The 13,932-nt window shown below is 55.3% G+C and overlaps 2 protein-coding genes across 2 annotated transcripts in view; both read left to right on the top strand.

The window, feature by feature from the left end:
- MRPL21 (mitochondrial ribosomal protein L21) overlaps positions 1 to 8,283 on the top strand; it is a 12,547-nt gene extending 4,264 nt beyond the window's left edge. The window contains 5 exon segments of the mRNA XM_010001470.1: positions 999 to 1,162; positions 2,568 to 2,620; positions 7,369 to 7,472; positions 8,109 to 8,195; positions 8,198 to 8,283. Of these exon segments, the coding sequence (XP_009999772.1) occupies positions 999 to 1,162; positions 2,568 to 2,620; positions 7,369 to 7,472; positions 8,109 to 8,195; positions 8,198 to 8,283 (494 nt within the window).
- Positions 8,284 to 8,543: 260 nt separating this feature from the next.
- Positions 8,544 to 13,932, top strand: part of LOC104392111 (ras-related and estrogen-regulated growth inhibitor-like) — a 17,818-nt gene continuing 12,429 nt past the window's right edge. Inside the window, exon 1 of the mRNA XM_010001469.1 lies at positions 8,544 to 8,562. Within this exon, the coding sequence (XP_009999771.1) occupies positions 8,544 to 8,562 (19 nt within the window). The remainder of the gene's footprint in view (positions 8,563 to 13,932) is intronic.

Here is a 13,932-nt window from a genome sequence, read left to right as displayed (position 1 = left end):
AAGAGTGGATTTGGGGATGCCTGAGGAACAGGCTGAGAATCCAGCAGTCTTGGATTAGCTGCAGAATATACACACCAGGGGTTTACAGCTGCATGGGTTTGCCAGCAGCTGAGGCACAAAGTGGTCACTGAGTTTATAAACAGGAGGGTCCCACCTCATAGGAGACAACATTGCTCTTAATCCTGCTTAAAGGTTCCCAGCAGATGAGAGTAAGAGGGAGAGGGGTGGGAGGGCAGGGTGTCTGGGCAGCCCCAGCAGCTCGCCCTGCTCCCTTCCCTGCCCTGCTCCCTTCCCTGCCCTGCTCCCTTCCCTGCCCTGCTCCCTTCCCTGCCCTGCTCCCTTCCCTGCCCTGCTCCCTTCCCTGCCCTGCTCCTTTCCCTGCCCTGCTCCTTTCCCTGCCCTGCTCCCTTCCCTGCCCTGCTCCCTTCCCTGCCCTGCTCCCTTCCCTGCCCTGCTCCCTTCCCTGCCCTGCTCCCTTCCCTGCCCTGCTCCCTTCCCTGCCCTGCTCCCTTCCCTGCCCTGCTCCCTTCCCTGCCCTGCTCCCTTCCCTGCCCTGCTCCCTTCCCTGCCCTGCTCCCTTCCCTGCCCTGCTCCCTTCCCTGCCCTGCTCCCTTCCCTGCCCTGCTCCCTTCCCTGCCCTGCTCCCTTCCCTGCCCTGCTCCCTTCCCTGCCCTGCTCCCTTCCCTGCCCTGCTCCCTTCCCTGCCCTGCTCCCTTCCCTGCCCTGCTCCCTTCCCTGCCCTGCTCCCTTCCCTGCCCTGCTCCCTTCCCTGCCCTGCTCCCTTCCCTGCCCTGCTCCCTTCCCTGCCCTGCTCCCTTCCCTGCCCTGCTCCCTTCCCTGCCCTGCTCCCTTCCCTGCCCTGCTCCCTTCCCTGCCCTGCTCCCTTCCCTGCCCTGCTCCCTTCCCTGCCCTGCTCCCTTCCCTGCCCTGCTCCCTTCCCTGCCCTGCTCCCTTCCCTGCCCTGCTCCTGTCCCTGATCCTTTCCCTGCCCTTGGCAGATGTGGTGCAGAGGGTGAACGGGCTGATCGCGGCCGGGCGCTACGGGAGACTCTTTGCTGTGGTCCACTTTGCCAGCAAGCAGTGGAAAATCACCAGTGAAGACCTGATTATGATGGACAACGTGCTGGAGGCCGAGTGTGGAGACCGGATCCGGCTGGAGAAGGTGCGTGCGGGGCAGAGCACAGAGCCTGCCCCAGGCAAGGCCCTCAGCCAGCTGGCAGCAGCCAGCCCTGGACACCTCCCATCAGATCCCCCGTTCCCACCATTGGCTTTGCCTTCCTTCTGTTCCAAGTTCAGCTCCTCTGCTAGTGATAATATCCTGATTTCTGTTGAGCAGGGTGGGAGTGAGTCATGCCAGACTCTGTGAGGAGACAGGTTCCTGTTGGACTAACCCCAGCCAAAAAGAAAGAAAATTACAGTTGTTGTTCCTAGAGACAGCAGCCAAAGGCTGTGCTTACCCTGAGACCCCAACACCCACAGCACTTGCAGTGCCCCCAGGGACTGTCACTGCTCTGTGCTTCCTGAGATCCCTCTCATGGCTGGATGGAGAGGGAGGGCCATGGAGGGGAGAGCTGCCAAGATGCAGTTCAATATCTTTATCTGTTGCCTTGGTTAATTAGCAAGAACTTGTAGAGGCTCATTAATCCAAAGCTTAAGTGAGAGATTATGAGGTGGGATGCTGGTGGCCCCTAGTGCTGGTTGCCAGAGCCAAGCCAGCAGTCAGGGACAGCCAGGCAGTGCTCCCACTCCTCCCTTGCTCCCAGCTCCAGTTTTGAGGCACTTTTTAGGCTTGTCTGCAGCTGTGTCCTGCAGCTCTGTGCACAACAGAGAGGATTTGTGTGGAGCAGCCAGCTAGGAATGCAGAGGTCTAGATGGAAGTGAAGAAGATTAAATAATTGGAGGGTTTACTGTCTAAGCCAGAAGCCAGAACCCCTCATGACATTGACATGTTGCTTTTAGCTGCTCCACAGCCTCGAGAAGACGCAGCTGCAGGATCTGCTGCCTTCTCTCCTGGTTGTCCTGCCTGCTCCTTTAGAGGGGCAGGTGGTGTCAGTGTCCTGGAACAAAAGAGTGAGTCCCTGGGGTGGAGAATCCCCTGAAGGTGTCCATTTCTTTATTGCCCATCCTGAGGCCCCAGGGAGGAGCATGAGGAAAGCATTTCCCTGCTGGGATACACAGCAGTTGCCATAAAAATCCCAGGTTTTAGGAGCTGCCATTCATTCAGATCCCACACAAGGCTTGTTGTTCCTCTTCCCTGTGTTGCTTCTTGGGTCTTTTACAACTGCTGGTGAGCCAGAACAGAACGGTTCAGTGTGTTCTGATCCATGTGAAAGATCCTTGTAAGGAATGTTCCAGTAGGATTTGCTCTCCTGGAGGACTCGGTTTAATCACTCTGTCTCTTGCCCATTTCCCCCATCCCTCTCCAGTGCCAGTGTCAGGTTTGAAATGGGTAAAGGCCTGTTTTTAAGCAGTTTGACACCTTTATGGTGACTGTAGAGGCTGGAAGATGCTGTTTCCCTTTCTGCTGGGAGAGGGACCAGTGATAATGCCTGATTTATTGTCCACAGGTTCTGCTGGTTGGGGCTGAAGACTTCACCCTCATTGGAAGGCCACTCCTGGGGTAAGATGAATGCAAGAATTCTCTTCAAGGCAATTCCTGTACTTAACTGCAGATCCAGGGCTCCTGCAGTCCCTGAAGCTGAAGAGAAACCTGGATTTATCAGCACTTTTTTTTCCCAGCCCTGTGGCTTTTGAAAGAGTCACCAGTAGAACAAGGTGTTCTGCCCCTGCTGCCCCAGCCACCCCCAGTGCCAGGCAGGGCAGCAGTGCCATTTCTGAGGTGTCTGGGATATTCACCTCTGCTGGGCTGGAGCTATTTCTCATGGTATAAGCCTTGCACAAACTAGCAGTAGATCTTGCTCTTCAACATCTTTAGTCCCTGACCCTAATTTCAGTGATAGTCATCTTGGAGTAGCCCAGAAATCCTTTCCTGTCCCTTAATCATTTTCACTGGGGTTTTTTACTCCATTTCCTTTTGCCCTTGTCTCAAACCAGCAGCCGTTCATATAGGGTTCCCAGTTTCCCCTTATTCCTAGTCACACAGTCCAGCAGTCACAGAATGAGGAGGGGGCATTTCCCCCCTTGGCACCATCTCCATCCCAGTGCTGTGGGACTTGCTCTACAAACTGGCAGGACACCTGGTGGTTCTGCCTTTGCTGTTCCAAAAGGCAGGTGTGGGGACTAGCCAGAAGTGAAGTCATAAACTGCTATTTTTCCTACTCAGGATGAGAGGTATCCCACTCAGTGGTGGAACCCAAGTCAGAAGTGCTCAGAGTGTCTGGAAACCCTGGTTGTGGTCCAGTTGGAGGCTGAACCACACGTTTAGGTCTTAGCTTGAACAGCAGCAGCTTTGGCTCAGAGAAGCAGCTTGGTCAGAGAAGGAGGAACTTGTACATCTGAGGAGTATTTCTTGGTGGCTGGTAGAGCCAGGTTAGGAATGGCACCTGGTTTCAGGTGGGTTCCATGGCTGGGTGCTCTCTGCAGCCCCAGGGGCTGTGGGCACTTAAGAGTTAGCTGTGAAGTGTTGGTGCAGTTGGTAACAGGATTTCAGTTGCACTGGTGGCAACTGCCTCGGGTTCCCTGTGTGAGGGAACTGCCAGTCCTTTTAATAGCTCTGCAAATAGATCTGGAGCAGCAGCTCCTAGGGAGTCTTGGAATGATTGCCAGGCATGGCACTTGTGCAAGGTTTTAGGAAGAGGAAGGAATCTCATCATTAGGGCTAGAAATGTCATCTTCATTCAAGCAAGAGCCCAAGTTGTGCAGCTCAGGAGCATCATCTTTCATCTGAATCTCTTAACCAGGGGGCCTGGGGTGGTTCTTTGCAACTCCCAGTTTGTGTGCTGGGCTTGGCTGGTGGCCCCAGGCCCAGGAGCTCAGAGGCAGGAGGAGAACCAGCTGTGTGGCTCCTGCAGGTGTTCCAAGTGAGGGGAGAGACTTGTCAGGTGCTTGAAGCAGACCAGGCTGCACATCTGGCAGTGTTTGCTTGAACTCCAGGGCCTCTGGCAGAGGAGGATCTGTGGGAGGAGGAGGAGGCTGAGCAGGCAGAGGGGAGGGCTGGGGGAGAGGTGCCCTCCTCCCTCCCAGCTGCAAGGAAACCTCCCAAGTACCCTGGCTGAGGAGAGGAAAGCAGAACCTATGGGGACTGCAGTTGTGTCCCACAGATCCCAGTTGTGCCTAAACCACAGAGGCTTTGGAGGGAGCCAATAGGTTGGATGCCAACAAAGGCAGTTTTGTTTGCCTGTTGTTTTAAAAATCAACAGATGAGCAAATGTTTGGCCCAGTGTCTGCAGGAGACTGTTCCTCCCAGCTGTACCCCCTGCAGGCCTGGGGGTGGGCAGGAGCTTGTCCTCTTCTGGACACAGCCATCCTGAGATTTGCTGGAGCAGGCAGATACCTCCCAAGATGAGGCTCCTCTAAAGCCTCAGAAAACAACAGTGCAACAAACCAGCTGTGTGGCAGAGGCTATTCTGGGAGCTTCTTCCTGGCCTCTGCTCTGGAATCTGCTGGGATCTGTGTGTGTTCCGGGGCACAGAGTCACCAGGCAGTGGTGCTTTGTTCAGCTGGATGGTAAGTGGTGCAGGTCTGAGGCTGTGCTCAGCCCTGAGCATAACCTGGGCAGGTTTGCTCTCCAGGCCATCCATGGAGTACCCTCAGCTGCTCCAGACCTGAGGGAGAGGAATGGTGACTCTGGGAGAACACTGAGCTTCTTGCTAGACAAAGTACAGCCAGTGGGAATGTTTTCCTCTAGGTCGGTCCTGTTCCCTCTCCTGCTCCCTGCCCCTTTTTGCACTGGCTTCAGTGGGAATGCCAAAGGGCCTTGGACCTGTTCTGCTCCCAGACAGCCAGGCTGGCATTCCTTTGCCTGCTGCAGGGATTGAGCTTGTCAGCTGGAATTGTTGCTTCCAGGAGTTAAGATCCTTTGGGGTAGGAGCCTGGATCTTTCTCTGGTGCCAAGAGCTCTCAGCCCAGCTGAGGGCTGTGAGATTTCAGTGGGAATTTTTCCTGCCTCCTGCAAGAATCTGGTAGGTGTGCTTTGTCCTGAAGCATTTTGCTGCTAGAAGCAGCAGGCCTGGCTGTCCCTGTCAGGCTCTGGGAAATGTGTGACCCCCTTTTCATTTTTATGGACATTCCAGTCATGCCTAAAACATTTGATAACCATTTATTTATTTATTTATTCTCCTTGGGCTCTGTTTTGCTGAGAACTTCTCTGTTCATGGGCACTTCACCCCAAGTTGGTTTCTGCTGTGCTTCAGCCTTTCACCCAGCAGGTCCTGGTGCTTTGTCCAACAGGGAAGGATCCTCCAGGACCTACTAGCCTTGAGCTTTGAGGTGCAGAGTGAAGCCCACTTGGATTCTCAACAGCACCCTTAAAGCTTTGCTGGGGAGCACGTCAACATCTAAGGGCAATGTAGGGGGGACACTTATCTACAGATCTGTGTCCATGTTTGTCCCTTTGGCTGGATCCTGCCTGGGACAGCCAGGGCAGGGCAGTGATGGGGGCTGTCCCTGCCAGCCTGGCTGTGCTGTGCAAACCCCAGGAGCAGGAGATGTGGCTGAGCGAGTGGCTTCAGCTGGCCTGGCTGCTCTCCAGTTCTCCCATGTGATCCTCAGCACTGAGGTTCTTGCATGCCTTTAGAGTCCAAGCCTGGGAGAAGTCAGGGAGAGTTTAGCTTTCCCCCTGCCTTCCCCAGGCAGGAATTAGCCCCAGCTCCCAAGGCAGGGGGGAGGCACAGGCAGCCCCTCAGTGCTGGGCTCCTCCCTGGCCTGCCAGAGCTGGATGAGTGCTCAGGGGTGCTGGGGGGTCCTGCCACTGGGGAGAACAGCCTGCAGCTGGGGGGTCAGTCTCACCCAGTGGTCTCTTGAAATGTCTGTTTTCTTCTGGGCTACTCACTGAGTGCAGACAGATCAGTTTGCTGCTCGGGCTGCCCTCCCTCCTCCCTTAAGGGTTCGGTCTTTGAGATGTAGATATATATTTATTACACCCTGGAGGGTAAATGTTGAGAGATGGTGAATGTCTCAGAGCCCTTGGCCTCCCGGTGACCTCGCTGGAGCAGTCAGGCTGGATGGGCTTCCCCCTCTGCCCCCCTTCAGTGCAGACAGGGCCATTTGTCAGGAGAATGTTCTTTCAATGTCTTCCGAAGCGAAGCCAGTGTGTGATGAGCTTTTAATGGCTTCTGCAGGGGGGCTCATGGAGAGTGTCTCCTCCTCCTCCTCCCTTGGGGCTGCTGATGAAAGGCACACTTTCTGAAGTCTGGCTCTTGTCTGGAGAGACTCCTCTGCCCAGAGAGGAGCTGCTGTGCAGGCAGGTGCTGCTCCTGCAGCGCCTGCTTCCCACCCCCTGTGCCCAGCTCTGGCCTCCCTCTGGGAGCAGCTCGAGATCCCAGCCCCCTTTTTCTAGCTTTGGTGGGGAGGGCAGGAGGGGTGTTTGCCTGTTGGGAAGGTGATGTGGAGGGATGAATTGCTCTGGGATCTTACTCACCTGCAAAGGAAGTTCAGGCCATATTCTTCTCTTCCTCTCCATCCCTGGGGAGGCAGGGTGTTCACTTGCTGAGAGTTTCCAGGTGTAGAAATGAGACCTAGACAAAATCAGATTATTTCAGTGGTCTGGTCACTCAACCTGAGCTCCCCCAGCTCTGGTGTGAGAAGCAGTGTGTGAAATCCTCCCCAGGTCCCTGTCCTCTGTTCCAGTTTGGGGTCAGCCAGCAGGGCAGAGCAGGAGAGGCACATGGGAGGAGCAGTGAGTTGCTCCAGCAGCCGATTGCCTGGGATTCCTGCTAGAAACAGTGGCCAAAGCCCTTTTCACTGAGACATTGCCAGGACTTGCTCAGGTGTCCAGCTGTCAGTGACACTGTAGAAGGAGGAAGGACCTCTGTGTTGGCCAGTGTAGCCCAGGAGAAGGACCAGGGGTGGGTTTAACCTGTGCCACAAGCACAGCAGGACATGTAAGATCATGTCAATGTGACAGGGAAATTTATCTCACTGTGGTCCTACAAGTTCCTGCAGGTTTGTCTTCCTGCTCCTTCCTCAGCTGTTCCTGATCTCATCCCTCACATGACAGAGGTGCTGCCTTGTGAACTGTCCCATCACTTGGCTGATCCACGTGCAGCAACTTCAGGCCCCCATGTTTGCACCCAGGAGCCAACAGCCCAGCAGATCTCCCTCCTTCCCTGGAGACTGTAGATCCTGTGGGTCTGGGCTCTGGAAGGCAGGATGTGTTGCCTCTGTGTCACCTTTCCCCAGAAACCTGCTGGCTGGTGGGGGAGAATGTAAATAATGAAAAAGTGATATTCTCCAACTCTTGCCTTTCAGGAAAGATCTGGTCCGTGTGGAGGCCACTGTGATTGAGAAGACAGAGTCGTGGCCGAAAATCAACGTGCGCTTTTGGAAGAGGCACAATTATGAAAGGAGGAAGAGTAAGATGAAAAGGGGACAGAGCTTCACTTGGTGCTGGATCCGGGAGGGGGAGGCACCAGAAGCCAGGGCAGTGGCTGGGCAGGGAAGCTCCTTCCCCATGTCCCCAGGGCTCCTCATGGCACAGCACACCCTTCCCTGCACCTTTCCCGGTGCCTTCGTATTCCCGTGGTTAGAGAGCCTTGCAAAACACCTCCCTGACTAAAGGTACCCTGGGCAGAAAAGCCCTCTTGTTCTTATTCCAAGGCCTTAAATATTCAATATGTAATCCCAGGTATTAGCAAGATGCAGCAGTATCCTGTGGCAGGCTTCTGGATTACCATGGCCCCTTCTCAGGTATGACTGAGAGAGGGAGAGAAATTATGGAACAGACATTTAAATGGAATAGACACAAAAGCCTTGGCCAGGTTGAGCCAGTCCCAGGGGAGCCCTGCCCAGACCTCCTGCTCAGGCTGGTGTGCCAGGTCCTGCCCAGGTCCTGTCCAGGTGGCAGCATCTGCCAGCCCAGCCCCTGCCCAGAGCCAGCTCTCTGGGGCTGCCTGGGGCTGCTGGGGCCAAACCAGCAGGAGCCTCCCAAAAGGTAAACAGCAGTTCTGTGCTCTTAGCTGATCCCGTTGCCTTTCCCCTCTCTTTTTCAGTCATCATCCACCCACAGACCGTCCTGCGGATAAACACCATAGACATCTCCCCCTGTCTGTCCTGATGGGCTGAGCAGGTGTTGAGCAGTTTGTGCCTCAGGCAATTGTGGAAATAAACCTGCCTTGTTGCTGGAAGGTTCTGGACTTTGTGCGGTTGGTGGGAATGGAAACCTAGATGTGATTCCTTTCCAAAAAGAAAAAAAAAAAAAGACAACATGAAATATTTTTCTAAGCTGTTATTTCTGCCTTGATGGTGTTTATTGGTCAGGGGTTTTGAAGAACCTGGGATCCACTGGTCACTGTCAGGCTGTTTGGTGCCAGCTGGGTCTGCCCCTGCCTGCCTGCTCTGTGTGCTGCAGGAACTCAGGCTCTGCTGTGTCCCAAAAAAACCTGGAGCAAAAAACCTGGAGCTCCTGGTGGTGGGAGAAAAGGGCCATGGGCTCCAGCCCCAGAGGTGAGGCCTGAGCCTGGAGGGCAGAACCTGTGTAGAACTGGTTGATTGAAGCTGCTGTTGCTGTGCTCAGTGACTGGTGTCCCTGCAGTTCCTGCATTCAGACTGAGGCAAAAGGGGGGTATTTTTTACATTTTCTTCAGGGGAATTTAAAGTGTTTTGCCATTCAAGTGGAAGCAGAAATCCCCAGTTCTTCTCCAGAGTGAAATCACAAGTCCCCGTTTGGCTTCCCGCGGGGGTGGCTGCTCGTGATCCTCCCTGGCTGCTGGGGCTGGTTTGCCACACACAGGGTCAGAGCAGAGGTTTCTCAACACAGCAGGCTTGGTTTTTTTCCTTTCCTTTTTTTCTTCTAAGCAGTGATTCGTAGTGGAAATGTATCTGTTAGGACAAAACATCTTGCTGCTCTGATCAGGGGGGAATTTGAGATGCTTTGCCCAGGGTCTTCAGAGCTGAGGTGAGGAGCAGGGCTGGCTCCTGCCAGCTCCTCCAGGGCACAGCTGCCTGCTTGTCCCCCACCTCTGAGCCCCCTGGGGCAGCAGCCAGGCTTGTGCTGCTCTTTGGATCCTGGAGGGACCCTGAGGACCCCCCTCTGTGCCAGCGAGGGGAGGTGTTTTCCCAAGCCCTCCTGGTGTGCACAGGAGCCCATGTCAACCCAGCCCTGACCTCCCCTGTGCCCTTTGGAGAGCCACGGACCACAGCACCTCTGTTCCTTTGTGGCTGCAGGGTGGGCTTTTTCCTCCCCCTCAGATCCAGAGGCTTTCAAGAGCTGGATTTGGAGCGAGGCTGCAATCACTGAAAGGCTCAAGCTGCTCTCCCAAACCCTCCAGTGGGATGTGGTGGCCACGGCTGCTTCCAGGTGCTTGGGTTGGGGTTTTGTGTCCTGACAACAACGTGATCATCGGGATTGAAGGGGAAACAGCCCGAGCCTGTCAACCCACAGGACAGCTTTCTGTGGTGTGCAGCCAGAGCTCTGTCTGGACAAGTTTTAAATTACCTCCGTGGTGGGGTTCCTCTTCCTTCCCTTGGCAAGTTGCTCAGTGCTCAAAAATAAGCTTCCCGAGCAAAGCCATCCCTCCCAGCATGAGGGCTTCCCGTGGTGAGGAGCTGTTGTTTGTGCAGCCCAGTGAGGTGTGACAGACCCCGTCCCTTCTCCTGCACAGGCAGCTTCTGCAGGACACCAGAACTGCAGGAAACTCTCTCCTTGGGACCCCAGGGCCAGCAAAGGGATTCAGCAGCTGGGTCTGAATTTGGGGTCAGCATCAGGTTCCCGAGCTTTGCTGCTCCCGGAGCTGCAGCGTTTGCCCTGAGAAGGGGCCAGGCAGCTTGAAAAGTTCATTGGACGAGTTGCTGGGGCTGCTGGGGTGCAAGGGAAGTGCTGTTCGTGTGCCCCTCGGTGTGTTTTTGCTTCCCTGCCAGCTTTGAGAAGGCATCTTTGAACTCTTCCCTGGTGCCAGGTTTATTTTCCCAGCAGGCTCAGGCCGCGCTTCGGCCGCACCTCGAGGTGCACGTTGGTGGTTAGAAATCTGCAGCAGCCAGAGTGAAACACCAGGAACCTGCCTTGGTTTGAGCCCTCTTGCACTGGAGGTTTTCTTCTTCCAAAAAAAGAACCCCTTAATTAAGGAGAGAAAGGGAATGCAGCCCTGGCAGCCCGCGGGGAGCGGCTGGGCAGGGAGCCGGGCTGGGAGCTGGGGCCTTTCAGCTGGTTTCTCTCTCCCTATTTATAGGACGTGGAAGAGGCGACTGGGATCCATGTCCCTGCTCCCGCCGTGTCCCTGTGCCCAGCAGAGCCAGCAGCAGGGTTTGCTCTTGGCAGGAGCAGAGCAAGTGTGCGGGGAGAGGGCCCTGAGCCCGGAGCTGCCTGCTGGCTTTGCTATAGCAACCACAAACATGTTTATTGACAGGGCTGCCTGGCTCCAGGTCTGTTCTTGGATGGCACTCCCCATGGCCCCCAGCAGCCCTAACACTCACCAGTCGAGCTGGCAGCCCCGTCCCTGCAGGAACAACATCTGTGAGTCACTAGTGAGAGGTGTGAGCTGGAAACACGGGCCCTGAGCCCTTGGAGATGAGCTGAACATTGTGGGACCAAAGCTGGGCCAGACCTTGGTCATTTTATAAAACAGGGTGCAGGCTTTGAAGGTGGCTTGGAATTGAGCTGGTTTCTGTGCAGATCTTTGAGCATCCCACACCTTCCCAGCATCTCAGGGGAAGAGAAGGAACTGGCTTTTATTTTGCCTTCCCTTTCCAAATAAAACCAAACACAGCACTTCCTTCTCTCAGAGGCAGAAAAGCTCAGGGGGTTTTTGGGAGCTCTCAAAATAGCCAACCATCCAGCAGGGACTTGGTTTGGACCAAGGTCTGGGACTACCATGATCTCAGGCTACAGCCTGGGGTGTTTTGGTTCCTCGTCTGCTTTAGGCCAAGGTTTTATTTCTGCTGGATTCCTGTTTGCAGGGACATGATTCATGGGTGCCTTTGGCCCCTTTCCCAGCACAGGCTCCACATCTTTCAAAAACTGCAAGTATGGAATAGCCTGACCACAAATATTTCAACAGAAAGCAATATCTACTCCACCTCCTTCCATCTGGCTCCACCACAGGTGCCTTGTGATGCTGGAGGTGGCTTATTCAGCGATCGCAGATGATAAAAGTCATGTTTCCATTGTCATCCAGCTGAAAGGTCCTCAGCAAACCTGGGACCACGTGTGGGAAGACACGTGTGGCTTCCCCACCATGCCAAGGAGATCTGTGCCTCAGGTGAGTGGGAGTTCCTCCAAGCAGTCCCCAGATGTGCAGTCAGGGATATAAACCCCCGGCTGTGGGGCCCAACCCAACCTTTTCCTGAAGAAAACAAGGATTCTTGTTTCTGTGGTGTCTCTGAAGTGGCTGGAGTTGAGTTGGAAGGTCACAGTGGTCCCATCCAGCTGCTCATGAGCGAAGGCTTTGAAGGGTGCAGAGCTGTTTTCCCTCCAAGGGGTGTTTTTGGCTCCTCACCTCAGCAGGAGGGTCTGCAGCAGAACGGGGCTGTCTGGTGCTGCCCAGGGCTGGAGGTGAGCACCACACCCTGCATTGCAGCACCCTGCTTTGCTGACTTCAATGCAGGGTGAAAAAGAAACGAATTTACACCAGTTCTGGTCTGGGTCAGTCTAGTCCTGCCCCTGTTCTGGAGATCAGTGAAACACCACAGTGTCTTGGAGGGAGAGGAGGAAGCTGGATGCAAGCTGGCCAGGGATGTGTCTCCTCCTCAGCTCTGCCTTGGGCTAGCTAAGGTGTCATCACTCTGCACTTGGCTGGTTTTAGACATTTACCACCAAAAAGTGTTTCAGGTGGACTCTGCTGAGTGCTGCCTGCTGTCCTGAAGGCTAAAGAAGTACAGGAGATGGGATAGATCTGGATGGAAATGCCACCTCAGTGGGCCCTGCTGCAAGGGCAGTGCTGTGTTCCAGGAACACTCATGTGTCACAGAGCAGGTTGGATGTGTGGGAAGTGTCTGGGTGTGCTGCTGGGTTCTCCAGCAGGAGCCCTTAGAGGTCTAGAGCAGGAGCTCAGCGAGGGGCAGGGACAGGGGCTGCTCCCTAGAGCTCTGGTCCCTGAGCTCCAGGGACTTTGCTTAAGAGCTGACAGATGCTTTCTCCATGCTGAGAACATCCACATGGATCTCCTGTATGGTTACTTCTGTGTAGGAAGAGGCTGAGCCTTCCCTGCCCTCAGTCCCCTTCCGTGAGACCTTGCTGGGCTTTTGATGTCTTTGGAATGGTCAGCTGCACCGTGGCTGATCAAACACAACACAAGAGGGGACCTGGGTGGGCAAAGGACCTGTCCTGGAGGACACTCTCTCACTAAGTCCAGTTTAAAAGGCCTCTTGAGAGAGGCCCAAAGTCCAGCCTGGGGTCTCATCACTTGACATCATTGCAGGGCTGTGATTTTATTTTATTTTTTTAAATCTTTTTCCTCAACACTGGAAGAAAAAGACAAGGCAGCCCCATTCTCTGAGCTGGTGCTGGGGCCTCTGGGCAGAACAGCTGAGCACGGGTGGAGCTTCCTGATGTGCTGAGGTGCAGCTAGAAGCAGCTGCAGACCCCTGCCCTGTCGAGGGCATCAGAGCTGAGGCAGGTGTTGATGTGTGGGGTGGGGCTGCCCGGGCTCCAGCACCTCAGCAGCTCCAGGGGCAGCTCCAGGGGCAGCTCCAGGGGCAGCTCCAGGGGCAGCTCCTGTTCCTGGGAACCTGCACAGGAGGGGTCGGAGCCGCCCCTGGGAGCAGCAGCCTCGTTACTCTGGGTCCCTCCAGCAGGGCCCTGCCAGCTGCTTCCTGCCTTCCCAACTTCGAGGGTTGATTTCCAGTGAGATGTGACCAGGTTTTGTCACAACACTTGCAGGAAAAGGGTGTTGTTTTTTTTTTCCTACAGCTTCTCCCTCCCGGATTTGGCTGAAATCAGAGACCGTGTTCAAAATGGTATTGAGGAGGGACAGGGACTTGATTGCAGACATCTCATTTCCTTAGGAAATTGGGCTAAAAATAGGAAAGGAACATAAAGGAGGCTTCTTTTTCGTGACAAACCACCCCCCTTCCCCAGCTGGGAATCGGCTGGTGTCCCGAAACTGGAGGTTTATTGCTCTTGCTCTGGTCTTCTGGGCTCCAGATGGAGCCACGCGGGGGACGTGTCTCTCCTCAGCTTTGGAGAAGTGGTTTGGGAACATGGTTGTGGTGGAGCCACATGTGGGGGAGCACACGGCAGCACGGGAGGGCAGGATGGGTAAGGTCTGCTCGTTCCCCTCTGGGCTCCCTGGGGACAGTCCTTGTGTCCCCACAGGAGCCCACAGGCCAGCAGAGCTTTGCCCTGGCAGTGCCCTGACAAATGCCAAGGATAACCCTCCTCTGGGTCAAGGTGAGACACCCACCCAGGCACCAGCTGTGTGCTCGTGTCCCCTGCAGCCACCAGGGATGTTTGTCCCCTGCAGCCACCAGACACGTTTGCCTCTGACACACGATAAGGACTATAAATACCAGGCTGGTTTCATCTTACCTTGAGCACCATCCAAGGTGGCAGGGAGGCTCTGGGCTCTGCTGCGAGCACAGTTACCCGAGATGGTCAGGGAATGAGATCTCCACGCCAGGGAAATGACTGAAGCCTTTGGAAAAGCCACCGAATCCCTGGCACAGGGGTTGGCTGCTGCTCCAGGCCCTTGCTGAGGTCTGGGGTGTGCAGAGCTGGTGTCACCCCTGCCGGTGCCCCGTGTGCTGCAGTTTGCTGGTGGGGATGGTGCAGGGCTTTTCCCTTCCAAGTGCTCTGTGCACCCACCGCCCTCCCCGTGCCCCTCTGGCTGCAGCAGTTAGAGGTGACCTGTGCCCACCCGTGTCACAGCCCCAGCCCCGCCG

This window comes from Chaetura pelagica, unplaced genomic scaffold, assembly GCF_000747805.2.
Source record: "Chaetura pelagica isolate M959 unplaced genomic scaffold, ChaPel_1.0 scaffold587, whole genome shotgun sequence".
Taxonomy (NCBI): Eukaryota; Metazoa; Chordata; class Aves; order Apodiformes; family Apodidae; genus Chaetura; species Chaetura pelagica.
The sequence above is the reverse complement of the archived record's forward strand: the minus strand, read 5'-3'. Positions and strand labels throughout refer to the sequence as shown.